At 46.8% G+C, this 20386-nt stretch overlaps 1 protein-coding gene across 32 annotated transcripts in view; it reads left to right on the top strand.

Moving 5' to 3' along the window:
- The window catches only part of Dock9 (dedicator of cytokinesis 9), a 254311-nt gene that overhangs the window by 198337 nt on the left and 35588 nt on the right, over positions 1-20386 (top strand). For 11 of the 32 annotated variants that reach the window (XM_085828875.1, XM_085828874.1, XM_085828876.1 and 8 more), the window contains 10 exons: positions 1603-1669; positions 2827-2874; positions 5288-5424; positions 11066-11181; positions 13633-13770; positions 13892-14074; positions 16050-16163; positions 17078-17293; positions 19322-19379; positions 20126-20203. In XM_085828875.1, the coding sequence (XP_085685001.1) occupies positions 1603-1669; positions 2827-2874; positions 5288-5424; positions 11066-11181; positions 13633-13770; positions 13892-14074; positions 16050-16163; positions 17078-17293; positions 19322-19379; positions 20126-20203 (1155 nt within the window). Of the gene's footprint in view, positions 1-1602; positions 1670-2826; positions 2875-5287; positions 5425-5904; positions 5949-11065; positions 11182-13632; positions 13771-13891; positions 14075-16049; positions 16164-17077; positions 17294-19321; positions 19380-20125; positions 20204-20386 lie in introns of all 32 variants that reach the window. The other 21 variants (XM_085828881.1, XM_029469285.2, XM_085828885.1 and 18 more) reach the window with 5 other exon arrangements.

The raw sequence follows: 20386 nt of genomic DNA, 5'->3' as shown, positions 1-20386 counted from the left end.
CCCGGTTCTACAAGTCCAAGGTCACAAAAATATTCTCCATATTTTCTTTAAAGGGTAGTAGCAGTTCCACATGTCCACAGTCAACCCTAGATATCTACATAGTCTTGGTTTTGTGTGTGGTGTATTGGCAACTGGGAAGATGCCCCCAGAAGGGAGTTTACCAGAGAAACAATGGGGCCAGTCATACAGCACTCTGGCCTCCTTTGCCTTTTACTTTTACACTTTAATGAGTACCTGTGCTCCCTCAGGCTCTCCCGGACACTACTGGCTACTGGCCATTCTGCCTGGTATAGGCTGGCAGTATCTGAGCTCAGAACTCTCTGGGCAGAAAGAAGCTTACACCTTCACTGTTAATCAGTGAGTCAGACCTGCCCCTGAGAGCCATTTTTCCACTTGGACGCAGCCTGCTTCAGCCATGACTCTTTATTTCGGGAGCTGGGAGACGTCCTTAGCTTCCCTGAGCGTCTGGTGTTACATCTCTAGATGAGAACTCCAGTGCTCTGTGTGGGATGAGAGTAAGGATTGCATGGCCACATTCCTGTGAAATTGGGACGGCTCCTCTGAAGCACGGCCTGGCACAGCTTCTTCCCTCTCCGTCCCCACTCCTGACAAGTGTGACAGAGCACAAAGTACAAACCCACAGCCCATGGCCTCTCTTCTCATCTCAGACCCCAGGGAGTTGGACATTTTCCTGGAAGGAAATCTCTTTACCTGGTTTTCAGCTTTATGTAAAAGGGACCTGGTGTTCACATATCAAATGAGACTACTTTTTATACCCAGCTGAGGGCTCACATGGAGATTCAGATGTGTTTAGCGTTTAATATCCCGTATCTTTCAAGATTTTCTCCTGTAGATGCAACCCATGTGACAGGATTTTAGCAAAGCATGCTTATTATAGAACAAGCTTAGAAAGAAAAACAGAGCTGTACGCCTATCAATAGAAATTGGTTCGTTTCATTTTGGTACACCCATAGAGAGTACTCTGCAGCTTGGGAAAACTGAGTAGAGCCAACCTGTATTATTCTTTTTACAACTGGAAGGCAGGGCCCGGAGAGACGGCTCAGCTGTTAGAGCATCCACTGTTCTTTCAGAGGACAGTTTCCAGCACCTACATTGGACAGCTCTTAGCAGCCTGTAATTCCAGCCCCCAAAGCTTCTGGCCCCAAAGGCATCTGCACTCCTGTGTACATACCCAACACACACACACACACACTTTAAGAGCAAAACAGCATGTTTTCACTTTCATCAAACTCCCTGAAGAGGAAGGAAGGGTTTTGTAGAAGGAGATAGAGAGGCAGACTTCGGCTTATTATTGTATTTGAGAACATGCTGTGTTCAAGTTAAATAAATGGTCCTTACCGTAATATAACACTAAGTAATTTATTAGTGAGGTTCTGGAATTCAAATGTTCTTTGACTTGAATAAGTCTCTCCTGTGTTATGCAGGAGAACCTGCTGGCATGGTTCACCTTTTGGTCAGATATAAAACAGGCAGCAATGGAGACCTACACTCTGGGGTCTGTCCCCCGTGTCATAATACATGGTTATCTATAATGTATATAGTGTTTATTGTGATGCCGACCAAATAAATGCTTATTTTTAGATGCCCTGTTTACATACTGGAACAAAGCTTCAACTGCTGAATTGATGGATTTCTTTACAATATCTGAGTGAGTGGCTTTATCCTTTCCTGTCTCCTTTTCGTCTCTGTAGCTAGGAGGTGGGAAGCACACTTGTCCTCAGGGCAGGAATAGAGTGCATGGCACAGTTTCCTTCACGAGTCAGTCAGCAGTAGCCAGCCTTAATCTATTGTAAATAATTGCTTGTGGCTGCTGAGATACCTCTGTGGTTCAGCCACTTCAGTAAAACGACACAAAATGTATTCACCGTGTTGGTGGCTACTGTTTTTCTAAGTTAAATCTAGAGCCTGTTTGATCTCTTCAGAATAAGCTTCTGGTTTCTTTTAAGCTCATTATTTTTAGAAATACGGACCCATAGCACTTTTTCTAAAACTGTTGAGGGAAGATAAGTTTTCAAATTCAGAATTGGGGTTGTTTTTGAAAATTTGTAGTTAGTGTTTCTCAACCCACAATAGCTACATCTCAGACAGCACCCTTGATCAAACACATTATATCCATGGTAAAAGGAAAAAAAACTCTTCAGTTCTATTGTTGATTAGTGTTATTGAATGCATTGTGATGTAAGCAGCTTTGTGTCTGAAATATATTAGAAGGAGCTCAGATGCAAACCTTGTTCTCTGAGGGGAAAGCCTGTGGAACTGGCCTGCTGGCAGGAGTGGTTTAGTCTCATGACTGCTCCCACAATTGGCAGTCACACCAGGACAACTCGTTCTGTTAGCTAACTCTTATTAAGATGTATGGGTTTTAAAGATTCAGTTTTGTAGTTCTACTTAAAACAAAGCAAGAGAGTTTTATATTTGATGCCAGTGAAGGGACCACTCCACACACTTGAGCCAAAAGAGAGAGTTCCTTGCATAGACTCATCCGAGGATGGGTTAACTCTCAGTGGCATGGATGGCCTGCTACCTTCTGAGGCACGCTGCCCTGGAGCGAGTCTGGCCGCCCTGAGTGAGTGACTACTTTTCTTCTGTTCTTTCCATCCACAACCACCATTCTGATGGCCACACACGTGGGCCTCCCCTGATGTGTTAATGCTTTCCTGTGGGTGGAGAATGACCTTCTAGAAGATTCCTGAAAGCCACGAGCTAGTTATCCATACCTTTTTTCGATATTGCTAATAGACTTCAACCAGTGACTTGAGCACAGTTTTATCTGCACGCTCTCTAATGGTTTTCATTTGTCTGCAGAGTCTGCCTGCACCAGTTCCAGTATATGGGGAAGCGATACATAGCCAGGTACTGTGGGCCATCCTGTGAAATGTCCAGGCCGTTTTCTGTGAGGCTGTGTGGTAATTAATGGTCGACTGTGGTGATTGGCAGGTGCTGGCGACCTTAGCTTGCTACCACGGAGTCCAGTCTGGTCATTTCTGTCGCCAGCATTACTACACCCGTTCTGTCTGGTTTTGTCTCGTGGTCCCCTCTCAGACTGACTGACTGTACTGTTGCTAACTTCCTTCTTCATTGATTTCCAAATCCTAACACTCTTTGGCATCTCTTTCTCTTCATACTTTCCCTCAGTGAGTTCTTGTCCCTGCTCCCAAACAAAACTGCTGATTCTCACTTAGCTCTCTCTCTCTCTCTCCCTCCCTCCCTACCTCCCTTCCATAATTAAGAGGATGTTATTATCCTGTCTCAAATTTGTATGGAGTTTTACTGGCCTTTAAAATGGTACCCTGTTTTCTTACTCTGACCAGTCAGTGTGCCCTTGTCTCTCTAGAATGTTATGTCTCCCTCCCCACTGCCCTGGCCTGGCCTATACTCTCTTCTGTCTCAGGAGAGCTACAGGTTCCTCACAGACATAAGCCCAGACAGCTCCATCCCTTGGGCATTTCCTCCCAGAACATCTTATCATTACCAGTCCTTCCCCTGACACCCTGTGTATCTGCTGTGTGTCCTTCTGTGTCGGGATGGGAAGGGGGAGGGGTGGGGGAGGTCAGAAGCATCCTAGTCGTCTAGTATTTTTAACGGTTTGATTATAAGTAAACTACATTTGTTTTAAGAAAGTCTGCCAAGTTTAGTTTTAATTGCGATGTGTTTTCTTATGGTTCACAGAAGTGAAACAGAACAGACATTAGCAGACACTGTGTTTGAGTGTGGTTGGCTTAGACGCCGGCACTGCCTAGCCACCCCCCCCCGGGGGGGGGCAGGACAGATCACAACTTTTCAGGATCATGTTTTACGTCAGGAAATGAAAGCTTGTGTCCTCTTTTTTTTTTTTTTAAAGAAATAAATTTATCGAGATCACTTTGCCTTTTCCTCTTAATAATATTTTGTTTTAACTAAAATGTAATTTTTAAGTTTCTTAGTCTTAACCTGGGGTTTTCGCCACCACAGTGATGTTATGTTTGTTTCCAGTACACAAATGCAAGTATATACAAGGTGCCTCTATGCCAGTAGACGTGTCTTACTTCCACTCTCATACTGCCCTGTGACGATGGGCAAGCAGTACAGCTGCTAATCGCCACAGAGCTCTGTGCTCGGCAACCGTCATGCCTTCTCAGCAGTTACTGCCAGCTACATTTTAGCAAGGCACCTGGAGAATGTTCTGCAGAGTAGGATAAAAAGCCTGAGCTCGAGCTGGTGAATGTGGGAAGCTGACAGTTTCCTCTCTGACAAAATATTTTAGAATACTTTGTAGAAGCGGTTCTTTTGTTCCCTCCCCACAGTCGATACAAATTTAACGTTTGGAGGGAAACTTGTCACTTTGTAAGCCCCTGTATATACTTGCATAGGATGTGGGCTGTTTAAGAAGGGCTGGGGGGGGGGGGCGGGGGAGCAGGGTCAGAGGCGGTGTTTTCTTTGTCCCTGGCACTGTGGAAACATCCGTCCTGCTTTATAAAAAATTGTCATGGTTTCCGCTGCATGTGACCGAGATGATGAACCATGACATGAACACTGTCAGTGTTTGCCCTGCACGGTGCGGTTGTGTGAACACTGTGCCTTCTCCTTCACTGAAAAGTCACCCCGAAGCATGCAGTTGATGGTCGTCCATGCATGTTCCTGTTGTACACACAGTAACACAGTGAGGGGCTTGGTTGGCTCCGGGACGGGGGACAGGTATCCTGCTCTTCAGTCAGGTTCTGTCTGCTCTGGCAATGGTACACTGTAGGGAAGTGAGCTATCTGATTGCTAACCCAGACACTTTTCTGTTTTCTCTACTTGACTGCTTGACAAGTTTAACAAAGTGTGTGACACTGCCTCCTGCTTGGGTAAGACATAGGTGTTCAGCTTATTCATTTAACCCCTGCCATTGCATGAGTGTCTTCTGCTTCTTTTGGTGAACTGATTTTTTTTTTTCAATTGGCATAATCGTCTGCTCTTGCCACATGTAATTCAGGGAGGTTTGCAGTGTTACTTAGTTGTCAGAGTTCTGTTATCTCCATCCTGGAATGACGTTCTCTGAAAAGTTGCATCCCTAATGAATGTACTTTCTCAGAACGAGAGAGACTCTGCCGTGGCTCGACCTTGCTGCTTCGAGGCCTAGTAGCTTTGCTGTGCACTGTCGGAGCTGCTGGCTGGCTGTCCCTGGCCACATGGCTGCATGTAGCCTGACTGCCCCATGTACAGCGCTCCAGCTTCACTAACTCTCCCGCCTCGCTTGGTGTAACGCGTCTAACGTTGCTTCTTTCCCATTTCACTCATGTTACAGGAACCAGGAGGGGTTGGGACCCATAGGTCATGATCGAAAGTCTCAGACATTGCCTGTTTCCCGTAACAGAACAGGAATGATGCATGCCAGATTGCAGCAGCTGGGCAGCCTGGATAACTCTGTCACTTTTAACCACAGTAAGTCCCACGCCAAACCATCGTAACCGCCAAGCCATCTCAGAAGGGAGAGCCCCTGCCACACTGTACTGCGTCACCAACTTGATTTTTCTTCCAGAGCCAAACAAGTAGGAAGAAGAGTTCCCTCCTTGGAGGAGAGTCCTGCGCGGTAGGGGGGTAGCAGAATGTGGGGCCAAATCAACTACAGCACCTGTCTCAAAGTGCCCAAACTTCAGGCAGGATGCAGCAGATTCCGTGGCCAGACATTGGCCCGTATTTTAAATTTAATGCATGCCTATTTTTGTTCATTTTATTCTACCCTCTGCTGTCCCTCCTGGCACATCCGGGTCAGATTCGGTTGCCTCTCTTGCTCGGTGCATGTAATTGGTTTGAGTGCCCACATTCTGACATCCCGACCGCAAGTGAACGTTAAGCCCATGAATCGATTTGTGAGGGTGTGGAAAGCATCCAGTAACGGAGTGACTTTTTCTGTGTTTTCAGTGTGAGAAAGATATCAAGTGTGCTTGGGATTTCTGTAGACAATGGTAAGACTTAATCAGGTTGGGGCCGCTTCACTCGCAAACAAGACCTTTCCATTCATCTTGCCTAACTGCGGGGCTTTCCTAACTTCACCGTAGAGGTCTGCTAGTACGAGGGTCCATCTTTTTAATTCGTTTCTCTCAGTCACCCAGACACCTTCATGTGCTCCTGCTAGACGTTTTGGTGTTCGAATCTTCCTGAGGGTTTCTCAAAGCAGAAAGTCTAAAAGCACCAGCCATGCTGCGCGTGAACAATTAACACGGTCATCCTCGGAGTCTGACTTCCATCCCTGTTGCTTTCTCAAAGCCGTCCTTCTCTCTCCAAGCATGGCGTAGCTAGATCTTAGAAAATCACGTGTTCTCATCCCCAGCACTGTCTTTAATACATGATTATTAGTTCTTCCTACCATCTCTAACCCGCTGTGGTTGTCATGCCTTTTTCTTCATGCAGGCTCAGTATAAAAACAATATTCCCATCACCATGTATTTGAAAGGTAACACAAAGTGAGAGGGCACAAAAGCACAGCAGCGTGTCAGGTGTGGTGGCATATGCCTTTAACGCTAGCACTCAGGAGGGAGAGGGATGGATCTTTGTGGGCTAGCTCAAAGTCAGCCAAGGTTACACAGTGAGACTCTGTCTCAAAAGGCCCATAAAATAAAGCAGCAAACGAATACAGCGGCTTCCCTCACTTCACCAACAAAGTTAAACATAACAGAGACATCTCACCTAGACTTAGCTTAAGCCAGGGTCCTGTCAGCAGCCGCCTCTGGGGCTGAGACAGAAAGAACCTCTCACACTTTGCGGTAGCCTGCACTAGATCTACGGCATACTTGGGGCTGCAGTACTTGTGTTTTCAACTCTCTGTCTCTTAGCGCGACGAACAAGAGGTTAAGTTAAAGCAGGGTACGCCCAGGGTCTCGTGACCTTTGCTCTCATTCCCTGTTTCCGCAGTAGACCGCGGTCCCCCCGTGGCACACATGCCGCACTGCTAGATTTCCTTCTTCCTGGACTATATAACAGAGTAGTTTACTACCTGTTGAGATAAACACAGACACTGTGGAGGATTTTCACACAAGCAGATGGAGGCCCTATCTCAGACATAGTCACTGTCAACCCCCTGCTGCAGATGGATGCCGCAGCAGGAGCCTGGGTTACAGGACAGAGACAGCCGGCTGCAGCTAGAACAGCCCTGTGAGCTGGGCTGCTCTCTCCTCTGCCTTCCTGCAGCCCATGGAGAAGCTGGTACCCTGCCTCCTTCCTTCCTCTGTCAGTTCTCAGTGGCATCCTGTCCTCCTGCGTGGTCAGGAAGCCACGTTCTCTTACTCCTTTCCCCTTGGCCTGTGTCTCTCCAGTCCCTCCTCCTGTGAGGTTGTTCTCCCATAGCTGAATGGCCTGTGTCTTCCAGGACTCAGTCTTTCTCCCGACCTCTGGAGGGCCTGTGTCTTCCAGGACTCAGTCTTTCTCCCGACCTCTGGAGGGCCTGTGTCTTCCAGAACTCAGTCTTTCTCCCGACCTCTGGTTCTGATGAGGTGGCTTTTACCCTTTCCCACCACCCTCTGTTTCAGCGCGTGGAACCTGGCCAAAAACATGCTAAGAGAATATCTTCCTGTATCTATCATGTGTACAATGTATATGACTCATATATATGCATATATATACCTGTTCATCTCTACGTAGATATTCAGTGAAAGCTTGGGGCCATGCATGCCCCTTTACAAACAAAACAAAACAGAAACTTACGCAGCAGTAAGCACAATGCCTTCTCTTAATCTAGCCAATATAAGTGAGCAGCCTGCCAGGGAGACAGACACAGGGGCTGGAGTGAACTCTCAATGGCCATCTCTTCCCTTTTTGTCAGACACCATCTTGGCCAGCAGGGGGCAGCAGAGGCCTGTGACAATCCATCTTCTGTAGGCCTGGCTGCCTGTGCTTTCCCTAAATCCCTGGAGAATCCACAGTGTATGCTGCCTGTGGGACACTAGCATTTCTGAAAACAGTGCATCTTAATAGGTCATCTGAGATGGTGGTCTGTCTGTTTATTGAACTGGACTGGCTCAGATGTACGATGAAAGGGGCAGTCCCTGCTTGAAGCCAGTTATCTTGGTGTTCTTAAAAAGGACATGAGCATGTGTAGCGTGCTCTTTGGGTGTCTTCACAGTGTGAGGCTGCATACTTAGGACCATTTCAGAGTCAGCTGGCACTTAATCTGCGTTATTCCTCAAAGAAGGCAAGCCGGTGCCGTGTTATTCACGGGTGACCTTGTACCGCGTGGACCATGGCCACAGACAACTCTGAACATATGTGACGTTACGGGATCCAGCAAACTGTACATCATTTTGCCATAGAATATGATTCTTTACTCTGATACCCCTTGCTATCCTGTGAGGAAAACTTCTTAGCAGTTAAATGGGAACAACTGACTATTGACCACTTCTTATATTTTTTTACATAAAGTATATTGACCCCCTCGTAAAGCCACATGCCATTTGTTAACATATCTGAGATGGTACATCTCTGAGAGCTTACCTCTGCTTCCACGCATGCTTGTACACACACAAACACTGTTACAAAATTAAAACAAGTCTTACTGTAGGCATGACAGTGGCTTGAAAATTTTACAGATTTGATCTGTGAATGCTGAAGACTCCCAAACCAGCCCTCAGCTTGCCACCAAAAAATGTCACCCTTGGAGAAGTCCTGTTGCTCCTACAGGCTGAGCAAGGTGGAGGGAATTCACAGTGCTGCAACACACTACTGCCCCCTAGTGGAAGTAATGGTATTTTTGTGACTTTCAATTAATGTTCTAGTTAATGTACAGCATTGGTCTCCTTTGACATTTTCTTGCCAGTATACCATTATATGGTGCTCATATATGTACCTACCCCCAATACCCACCTCATCCCCCTCCCCTTATCCACTGTCTTGCTGGTCCCAAGATGGTGTCATGGCTAAGCATGGTGTGATAGCTTAGAGAAATCTTGTCATTACCGTATTTCTCTACATGTATACATAATTCTATCACTTAGGTAGCCTGGCACATCGATTCTGTTTTAAAACAACACATGTTAAGTTCTGATTCTCAGTTTCCAGGCTTTAGACCAGGAGTAGGTCAGTGCTATGGGAACTGCTCAGTAGAAAGCCATCTTATTTAAAATGGCTACTTGCATGCCCTTAGCCTGTATGTTTCATAGAAAGAAAAGGACAATTCTATAAAGATAAAACAATAAAATCACCATTAAGCCATGTTCTAATCTTAGCTCAGACCACAGCATCTCCTTAAAGGTCGCTTTGACCTGTATACATACTTTTGGCTGGCCTGATCACAGGTGTTGATGTTTTTGGCTTTGGTCTCCTCTTTCCATCGTTTATATCTCTTCAACAGTATTCTTCAATACTTCTTTCTTTCACTCTCCCTTTATCTTACCACACCCTGCCCAGTACACGAATGCCTTAGCTTGTGCGAAGGCAATACAGATGTCCTTAATGCACCTGAATAGCCACCTTTCTTTTCTTTAGAAAACTACTTGTTTAAAAACAAAGAATTGGAATTAACATAATGTTAAACATATTCTATATCTTCATGAGGAGTTAGACAGCTCTGACACAAGGGGGACAGAGAACCACAGATGTAAAAGCTCAGAACCACCTATTGAAAAGCAGAGTTGGATGAACACACTTGATAGAGCTTGCATGGCAGTCTTAAAGCATCTCTGTGGCTTTAAAAGCTCCTCTGTAGTATTTGTAGAACTATAGCTCATATTTCCTTCAGTCAGAACAAGGTCTTACTATTCTTTTCTTTCCTCCTATTTGCTTGTATCAGTCCTCTGGTACAGTGACCCAAATAGAAATTTGGAGTGTAGGTTCTGGGTTGAAGGGGACAGTTCCCATTAGTAATCTCAAGGAAATTCTATGGGGTTTCTGTACTTTATTTTTTGGATCGCTGAACTAATGCCTTCCTCTCTGGACTATTTAAAAAAAAAAAAGCGACCAATTAGTAAGTGTTGCTTTCTCAGTCTCTCCTGGAAGAAAGTCATTACATTGTGTCCTGTTGTGTTGCCATCTTTCTGTATAAGCAAAGACACCATGGTAACATCTTTACCTCCTCTCTGTGTGTTTCTGCTAATACATTCCATTTCATAATTTAATATCTCAAATTGTTGAACTGCATTTATATCATTACTAAATTGATTTTGCAGCCACTGTTGAAGATTGAAATATTTGTATAAATTGTATATGATGAAGCTAAATCTACATGACAAGTCCTCTGGTTCTCTTCTCTGCATAGGCATATCTTTCCAATATACTGGCTTTTACGCTTTTTGTTAAAGCAAGTAGAAGACTATTTGCAGTACAGTCAACTCTCGATTATCACTTGTGGCTCTAGACCTACCTACTTAATGCATTATGTTGCTCATTCAGTACGAGGCACATTTTTATGAACCTCACAATATTAATTTATCCTCACTAAGGTCTTTGAAGTGTGGATAGCTTTACCCCTGCCCTATAGATGGGGATGCTGACTGGTAAAGAGGTTAGCTAACTTGCCCAAAGCCATACGCAGATAAAGAAGTACAGCTGGACCGAGTGACCAGCTATCAGCCCCATATCAGGTGACTGTCACCTGCTTAGTAGGATGCTTGGAGCATTGTCAGCACTCTGGCCATTGTGACCACTCAGCTGTGCGGCTGATGGGCTGCGTCTGTCCTGGTGGGCATGTTGGCACTGCCATCTTACTGCCTTGGCGACTTCATTCAAGTCCTGTGGCCTCTCTGTGCCCATTTCCCTATCTGCAGAAAGTGTTTAACAAGGTGCACACTTCACAGGGCTGCCGAGTAACTAACTGGAGAGTAATGTGGAGCTCCTGGGCTCAGCTGGCACGGAGCAAGCACGCGGTAAATGGCTGCTGCTGTCACTGAGCCTCTAGAGCTGAAACAGATAGATGCCCCATGAATGAAAACATTATTAATGCCACCTCCCTACAGAGCAAAGGGGGAAGAGGACTCTGAAAAGGGACCTTCTGTAAATAATCAAAAGTTGACTGTTACTGCCGCACCCCACGGCCCTGTTGCCTGTATCCCCCACCCCCACCCCCAGACAGTAACACCGTTGCTGGTTCACACAGGCTACGGCCACTCAGAGGCAGATGTCGTTCACCAGTCGCTTCTCGAAGCCAACATTGCTACTGAGGTCTGCCTCACCGCTCTGGACACCCTCTCTCTCTTCACACTGGCTTTTAAGGTGCGTATTAAATGCACGCTGTTCAAGGTCAGATGTTTTTAATCTGACAAATCCACTCAGCTTATTAAACCCAGCCAACACACAGCCAGGCGTGCTGTGTGTTTTTCCTTCAGCTGATTTTGCTTCTCTGGAGACTGTTAGTCTTAAGGTTCCCTTAATGCAGCGTTCCCGTCGTGAGCGTAATAAAGCTTAGCTGGCCCATGTGTGCTGCATGTGTGACCCTGTAGGCAGCTGGCTTGGCTAGGAGGAAACCCTTCTCCTAAGCCCTCCATATGATAACCACGGGAACATTACCAGGCATTTATGCTTTGAATATCTGTAAATAATGGCCAAATGTCTTAAATTAGATATTTAAAAAGAGAGGCACAATTAAGTATAAATTCATCTTTCTAAAATTATTTATTTATTACTAAATTAAATGGAAAAGCATGTCATGAAAAAAAAAGAAACGAAAGCGTTTTGGTCTGGCTTTTAAATTTAGCAAATAAGAATTAGGTCATTGATGCATGTATTCAAACCTTTGTGTTCTGGTTTTGTTTTGTTTTGTTTTTGTTTTGGTTTTGGTTTTGGTTTGTTTTGCAACAAGACCAAAACCAGTTTGTTTGTTTGTTTTTTTTTAAAGTATTGAGTTAGTAATCAAAGGAATGGGTTTGATTGTAATGTTTTTATGCATGTATACCATTGTACCGTGTTCTGTCTCTTAGGAGCCTAAGGCTTCCCCGTCTCTGCTCATGGGTCCCTTCCATTTCTAGTCTAGACAGAAAACATTGAGTTAGTGTTACTATCTATGAATGTTGCAGCTATATGTTTAGCTGCAAAGGTCTTAGGGAAATGTAACCAAAGTCCTGTTCCCCTTTGTTTTCTGTTTTATAAAACGTATTTCTTAGGCAGGGACGGGGCTTAGCTCAGTTGACAATACTTGCCTAGAATGATGCTCAAGGTGTGATCACCCCTATCTCAGAAACCAGGAGTGGTACACGTCATCCTACCGCATAGGAGACAGAAGTAGGGTATCCCAGCCAAGGGTCATCCTTGGCTACATAGAGATGGAGGCCAGCCTGGGCTATCACAGAAAATTTTCTTTCTCTTTACTAGTGACAGTAAAAATAATGACCCCCACCCCAATATCATGTCACTCTACTATAGTGTGTCCTCTCCTGAGGTGCCAAGCCATCCGTGTCCCCCACTAAGTGTATTTCTAGGAACCCAGCTGAGATAGAGGGAAATATAGTCACAGACGTGGGTTGTGGAGCAGTGTGCACTTATTACATAGAGCCCCTTCACTGTGGCTGCCTTTCCTGGGAGCTTGTTAGAACTGTCAGTTCTCTTGCCCAAGCCCTGATGTGACAGATGAGGTGCTCTGGGTGTGAGGTCCCCACACTTCGAGAAGTTCACTCTGCTAAGACCTTCCCCCAGCCTGATAGCTTCAATGTAAAGGTCTTTACCTAGGCTGCGAAGGTTTGAATGAGAACATGTTCAGCCATGTGCACTGTACCTGGGCTGAGCGAAATCCTCTAGTCCAGGCCAGCAGTGCAGCTTGTTTCTATGCTCTCTGCCTGGAAAGAGGCAGGAGACTGAAGGAGGGACCCGTGCAGAGCAGGTACAGATAGGAAGGCTACTTATATAGCCCAAGAGCATCATGGGGGGGGGGGGTGTCCCACTCCTTGTAGCTAACAGCTAGCAGGAGCTAACAGCTGGCTCTATGCCTGAGGCAGAATTTCTCCATGCTGGGATTTCTGACCTCAGTCTGTGACAGTGGGGATACAAAACCAGTTTTAGAGCTGCTGGTTCACCGAAGAGACTGTCAGGGAGTGGTTTGACTGTACAGATCCTTGCATGTTTAAGCGATGCATGTTGTCCCTCCAAACCATGTGACTACTAAGTACCCAGAAAACCTTTCTGGGGGAGAACCTCACTTTGGGAGGGCAGGACTCATGGCACCCACCCATCAATTCGCTGACATCTATAATGGCACCTCCATGTCAGAACTCACATACCACCGAATATCCATTGCTGGCATGCAGTTAGAAATGAGTATCCGGGCCGGGTGTGGTGGCGCACACCTTTAATCCCAGCACTCAGGAGGCAGAAGCAGGCAGGTTTCTGACTGAGTTTGAGGCCAGCCTGGTCTACAAAATGAGTTCCAGGACAGCCAGGGCTATACAGAGAAACCCTGTCTGGGAAAAAAAAGAAAAAAGAAATGAGTATCCGGGAACCCGGTCAGTACCGTGGCTGTGAACCATGCTGCAGATTTCTAGATTAACTGTCCCCATGGTGGTAAATGTTCCAATGGTCTTTCTCGATCTAGGGGAGCTTTCTGTACTTTCCTCAGAGTGCTTGTAGCAGTCTGCTTGTCTCAGTGCTTAGAAGATACAGTAATTTAGCGTACACACAGAATGACACATTATAGAGATGTTAGCCTTGTCTAACGTTGATGCCAATGTGTTTCAGAACCAGCTCCTAGCTGATCATGGGCATAATCCCCTCATGAAGAAAGTTTTTGATGTCTACCTGTGTTTCCTTCAAAAACATCAGTCAGAAATGGCTTTAAAAAATGTCTTTACTGCCTTAAGGTCTCTAATTTACAAGGTAGGTTGCTTCAAGGCAGCGGTCTCGCTGGTGATTATGGGTTTATCGCCTTCGGCCCGGAGCGGAGGCCGTCTCAGGAGCACTGACCTTGCTGCTCTGTCTGCCCTGTGCTTGGTTCTAGTTCCCCTCAGCGTTCTACGAGGGGCGGGCGGACATGTGTGCCTCCCTGTGCTATGAGGTCCTCAAGTGCTGCAACTCCAAGCTCAGTTCCATCCGGACGGAGGCCTCCCAGCTGCTCTACTTCCTGATGAGGAACAACTTCGACTACACAGGAAAGAAGTCTTTTGTTCGGACACACTTACAGGTGCGTGTGCTTTCGCTGCACCAGGGCACGGGTGTCACCAAGGGTCAGTCACCCCGAACAACACCGTACCACCAAAGGCCGCGAGTGGGGAGCTGGAGGTCACATGTGGTGCTAGTGTTTGTTTCATGCCCTGTGTTCTTACAGAGCCTGGCCTGGCATGTCTCGTCATTAGCTCGATATCTAGATATTGATTCAGGACTGAATTAACTGATACTCTGTTGGATCAGGGTACTTGATATTAAGTCCTTAAAAATCCAAAACCCAAAATAGGTTTGATGAGTATAACTCCTGTCTGTCCAGTTAAAACATCCAGAATTCTCTGCTCTGAGAGCCAACTAATATAACAGCAAGTGTGCGTTTGTGTAGCATGTAATTATTAAAAACAATCCACGCTAACACCTGCTACTCGCTGGCAACATGGTCTCCCTGCCCCCATGGCTATCCCCAAGAGGCGGTCAGTCCACTCAATTTTGTATCTTCTCAGATCATCCACCTCCTGCTAGCCTCTGCAGGACTGGCAGCAGCTGACTCTAAACCTCTAGCCCCGTTAAATGAAGACTCTAGAGGCTTGTAATTTATCAGTCAGATTTACAACAGTAAATTCTCAACCCCAAAAATGCCCACACAAAGAACTCAAAACTCAATTGATATAAACACAGTTTGCACACCTAGATGGGGCAAATGCACCCTTCATTACTCTACTGTCCTTCTATGATATCCACAGCTGCCCGTGACTCTTTGCAGCCGCGTGGATCAGGTTCATCTTCCTCTCCTATAGGTTCCATCTTGTCTCCTCCGTCTCTCCTCTCTGTCTCTCTCTGCCCTGTCTCTCAAACTCTCAGCCTGCCTTCTTTTTCCGCTGCCCAATCATGGGCTGTAGCCTTATCTCTTCACCTGCGTAGAGACAGCAGTCTACACTTTTGTGGATGTGTTTTCTGTGGACACGAGATGGGAGCACCTTTCCCATCTGTAGTTGTCCCTTTCTTATGTAGTAGTCATTGTCTGCAGACCTAAGTGCTAGGACTGAGGACTACAGCCAGGAACAGAACAGGTCCTCCCCGGCCCTCCTGAAGATGGCCTTCAGGCCCTTCATGCACACAAGGCCAGGCAGTATCCCATGGAGAGTCTTGAGGGGACCTGGAAGAGCACCTGGTTAGGGGAGCTGGGGAGCAGGGGCAGCTCCTCAGGAGCCTGGAGGCTGAAGGTGGGGTGGCTTGAAAGGCATTAGGCGTGTTCTGGGCCATGGGTGCACTGAGGGAGTCACCCACCTGGGAACCTAGAAAAGCCCTTCATGCTTAGAACACAGGTGAGAATCTACAGAGGACATGCTCTCACACATCCAAATCTTCATCAACAGAGAACGCTGTGCAATCTGGGTCAGGGAGGATGGGACTCTTTATGAGGGATGGTGAGATTGGAAGGAAGAGGGGGTTCAGTCGGCAGTGCTCAGTGGCTGTACTCGTGTGTGGTGGAGGGAAAGAGTGTGGAAGGCCTCCAGGTTGGTGCTAAGCGCCCGAGTCAAGGCTGTGCTGTTTCATAGACTCCACAAGGGCAGATTGCACATCGCATAGTTGACATCTGCACGTTCTGTTAAAAGAGAAAAATGCCTTCTACCCATTGAATATTTAATGTGTGTGAGCTCAAAACAAAACTGAGGGGAGCGTAGTATGGGTTCCCTTCTTACCCATAATGCAGTGGGTAAGCGGCAACCCAAGTGGTGTGGGCGTGTCTGCCGCTTCTCTGCTCTTTCTGATTTCGCCTTTGTAAATGCATTAGGGAAAACAATCAAATTCTGGAGTGAGTTTTGGATGTGGTTTAAAAACAAATCTCCGACTCTGTTGCCCACACTGTGGGGTTCCCCAGCCCACACATCTCCCCTTGCAGAGGCTTCATTCACATCCCAGAAGCAGAGCCCAGTAGCTGAACCTGGCTGTCATATGAAGGTGAATTGATTGCTTGTGTGTCTGTCTCTAAGGTCATCATCTCTGTCAGCCAACTGATTGCAGATGTGGTTGGCATTGGAGGAACCAGATTCCAGCAGTCCTTGTCTATCATCAACAACTGTGCCAACAGCGACCGGATCATCAAGGTGAGTAATTTCCGTTTTCACCCCAGGTCTGCCAGGTCATAGGATGTGTGTGCATCAGGAAAAAGTGGATGCCGTCATGAGTCCTCCCTTCCCTCCTGTCATCATGAGTCTTTCCCTCTCTTCTGTCTAGGGGGTAACATCATAAGTCCTTTCTTCTCTCCTGTCTAGTGGGTGGCATCATGTGTCCTCCCATCTCCCCTGTCTAGTAGGTGATGTCATGAGTCCTTCCTCTCCTGTCCACTGGGTGATGTCATGAGTCCTTCCTCTCCCCTGTCGACTGGGTGATGTCATTAGTCTTTCCTTCTCCCCTGTCTAATGGGTGATGTCATGTGTCCTCTCCCCTCTCCCCTGTCTAGTGGGTGATGTCATAAGTCCTTCCTCTCTCCTGTCTACTGGGTGATGTCATGAGTCCGTCCCTTCTTCTGTCTAGTGGGTGATGTCATGAGTCCTTCCTCTCCCCTGTCTACTGGGTGATGTCATGAGTCCTTCCTCTCTCCTGTCTACTGGGTGATGTCATGAGTCCTTCCTCTCTCCTGTCTAGTGGGTGATGTCATGAGTCCTTCCTCTCCCCTGTCTAGTGGGTGATGTCATGAGTCCTTCCTCTCCCCTGTCTAGTGGGTGATGTCATGAGTCCTTCCTCTCCCCTGTCTACTGGGTGATGTCATGAGTCCTTCCTCTCCCCTGTCTAGTGGGTGATGTCATGAGTCCTTCCTCTCCCCTGTCTACTGGGTGATGTCATGAGTCCTTCCTCTCTCCTGTCTACTGGGTGATGTCATGAGTCCTTCCTCTCTCCTGTCTAGTGGGTGATGTCATGAGTCCTTCCTCTCTCCTGTCTAGTGGGTGATGTCATGAGTCCTTCCTCTCCCCTGTCTACTGGGTGATGTCATGAGTCCTTCCCTCTCTCCCCTGTCTAGCACACAAGCTTTTCCTCTGATGTAAAAGATTTAACCAAGAGGATCCGCACAGTCCTGATGGCCACAGCCCAGATGAAGGAGCACGAGAACGACCCGGAGATGCTGGTGGACCTCCAGTACAGCCTGGCTAAGTCCTACGCCAGCACCCCTGAGCTCAGGAAGACGTGGCTGGACAGTATGGCAAGGATCCACGTTAAAAATGGGGACCTCTCAGAGGTAGGGAGCCTGCCTGCCTCTTGGCTGAGGTTTTAAGAAATAGTTATCCTCTGTTTCCTGAAACTACTTTGAAGGAAAATTGTACCACTGATCGAGACAAGCTAATGGAAGCTGTGCGGTGCCTTAAACACGTTATATGAACAGGAGTTCCAGGCTTGGGGTGATGTCCCAGGTGTCTGGGCATTTTAGTCACTGGAAACAGAGCATAAGGGGTTACCTGCATATTTATGTAGCTGCCCCGCCACTTCTGTGCTCTCCTGCACCGAGACTCCTCTGTGGTTCGATTTCATAGTAGAATTAGCTTTACCTGTTATGATAACGGTAAGGAATCCTGTTCTCCTGTTTGGGGTGTACAGCGGGTATTTGAACGTTCCCAACTGTTCAGAGCAGACACCTTGTGGTATGTAGCTCGCATGGCTGAGAGCAGACATGGGAGACAGACTTTAAACCCAGGAACACACATTTCCTAACTCTCCGCCATTACGTGAAGGCGGTGACCTTTCTTAGGCCCTTTGTGCCTTGATGGCATCGTGTAAAATAAAAAAAAATTCAAGAAAACTTAATGACTACACACGGGATTTGTGATCCCATGAGACCAATTCAGGGTGTGTGGCTGGATACGTTTGTGTATGGCAGCCATGTTACCAAAGTGAAAGCATTCACTTTGACTTTGACGTCTCTGTGGCTATTCAGTGATTAAGATCCTAAGTCTGAAAGATCGGTCACTGTCCATCAGGGTGACGTGCTGAAGCATACACAGTCCCTTCTGCGTGAACACAAACATACACATGGCTATCGTGGAAAGGACGCTATGAGAGTCGTGTTCTATCATTCTCAGAGTCTAAGATTTATTTTTTACATGATTTATACAGCCAGGTCTCTTAGAAGCAGAATTCAGCTGTCAACAAACTACTATAAACTGGATGTGGCTTATCAAATGGAAGTTTGTCCCCTTACAGTGGGGAACCTAGTGATGCCAGATCTAGGTGTTGGTAGGGCGTGTTCTCTGAGCATCCAGGGGAGAATGTGTCCCCTGCCTCTCCTAGCTGCTCATTTTACTAGCATTCATTCCCTGGCGTCCCCTGTCACGTGGACTCCTCTACCATAAGTCTCTTCTCCTTACAGCACAGTTGTACTGAGTTCAAGGCCCACCCAAGTACTACTGTGACTTCCTTTTAACAAATAACAACAACCCTGTTTCCAAATTGTTCCAATACCTAAGGGTGCCACACGGTGGCAGCACCCACCTGAAATAGACTACCTGGTGCTGAAGCCTCATGGTCTAAGTTCCAGCACTTGCCTTTGATTTTGATAATAACTTTTGATAGTAACTTAGTGAAAGGGGTGATTTGTTCTCTCATTTTAAAGGGCAGTTATAGTATTGATCTCTGTGGGCAGGAACTTGAAGGTAAGGCATGCTGAACACACACATTACCCTCACCCCAGCCCTGGTTCTTGGTTAGAATTGTGTTTTTTAAAAAAACAAACAAAAAAGTACAGCCTTGAGTGCTCAAGTTGGAAGAGCATGGGCTGGAGAGATAGCCTAGCAGTTAAGAGCACACTGCTCTTGCGGAGGATTTGAGTTTGGTTCCCAGCACCCACACTGAACACCACACAGCCACCCAGAGCTCTACGGGCACCTGAACACACATACAGGTGGAATTTCAAACAGATTCACAAACACACACACACAACAAAAAAACAAACAAACAAACAAAAAAAAACCAGTGTTTAAAAATAAGTTAAGTTGAAAGGGACTTTTATTAGCTGAAATGTGAGTCTGGGAAGAAAACTTTTTCTTTAAGTACTTACTGTCTTGCTTTAAGAAAAGTGGCGTGACCCTCAGCACGCAGGTTCTGCCTTTTGCGCTAAGATACAGCAGTTGTAAATAGGAGGAAAGCCCGGCAGTTGCCTGTCGTCTGTCTCGCTGCTCAGCTGTTAATAGGAGCTAAGGAGAGAGCAAGCCTCCTGAAGACATGAGGCTCTGAGCGACTGTTCTGAGCTGTTTGTCGTTGTCTTTTATTCCAGGCGGCAATGTGCTATGTCCACGTGACAGCCTTGGTGGCAGAATATCTCACACGGAAAGGTAAGGACGCGCTTGGGCCCCGAGAAGAGGGCATTCAGGAGGACCGGAAGGCAAGGCACTGCACATACTGTTGTTGGCTTTTTACCCCTGGTTGCAGCATTTAGTTGCCCCACCCCCACCCCCACCCCCGGGGCAAAGCAAAAGCACCCGTGTTATGGAGAGGATGGCATGTCATCCTAAGCTTCGTAATAAGCTTTGCATCTGGCCGCCCCTGACCAGCTCATATGAGCTGAAATGAATTTATTTCTCCTTGGGATATCTTCCCACCAGAACTATTGATCAATCAGTGACAGTTCTAAGGGGAAGTTGGTGGACAGAGTTTCTGGAATGTAACCCTGTTGACTTTATTGCAGGAGAAGGCAGCCATGCTAGCAGGGGATCTTAGGAGGATGGTGATACTCCACAGTTGTGTGTCATACACTTGTTCCCATGAGTTCATTCATGGTTCCGCTTGGTTAAGTAGTTACCTGGTGCAGCCTTCAGGGTGACATTGGGTTCTGTAGTATTGGGTCTAGGGAAGCTGGCAGTCTACACACATAGTACCGAAGGACACCAGTCCCGGGCCCAAGCTCACGAGGTGTGCTCTTACAAAGTGAGAAGCAGCATTATCAAGTCACGGGTGCCAAGGTCATGAAGTGTCTGTTTTGTAGAATGGGGCTGTCAGACATCAGAGATGGAGTGAGAGGAAATCACTTAGAATTTCCTGCCGAGTCATTTTATCAGGTGATACATCTCCTTGTGTTTAGAAGCTGACCTAGCACTCCAGCGGGAACCACCTGCCTTCCCCTACAGCCATAGCACCTGCCAGAGGAAGAGCTGGGGAGGTGAGCCTGAGGGTCACCCAGCTCCCTAGGGTCCCCAGCTGCTCTGTTCTTGTGGCACTTCAGGGTTGTGGTGGTGTGTGCGTGTTTCAGTTCTGCAAGGGTCTGCATGTCTCTCCCTCTGTACCTGGGCTCTGTGGGTCTCTCTCTCTCTGCCATCCCTGTGTGACTGGCACTGGAAAGGAA

This window comes from Mus caroli, unplaced genomic scaffold (assembly GCF_978045245.1).
Source record: "Mus caroli unplaced genomic scaffold, Mus_caroli_1 scaffold_12, whole genome shotgun sequence".
NCBI lineage: Eukaryota > Metazoa > Chordata > Mammalia > Rodentia > Muridae > Mus > Mus caroli.
This window is presented reverse-complemented; position numbering and strand designations above follow the sequence as displayed.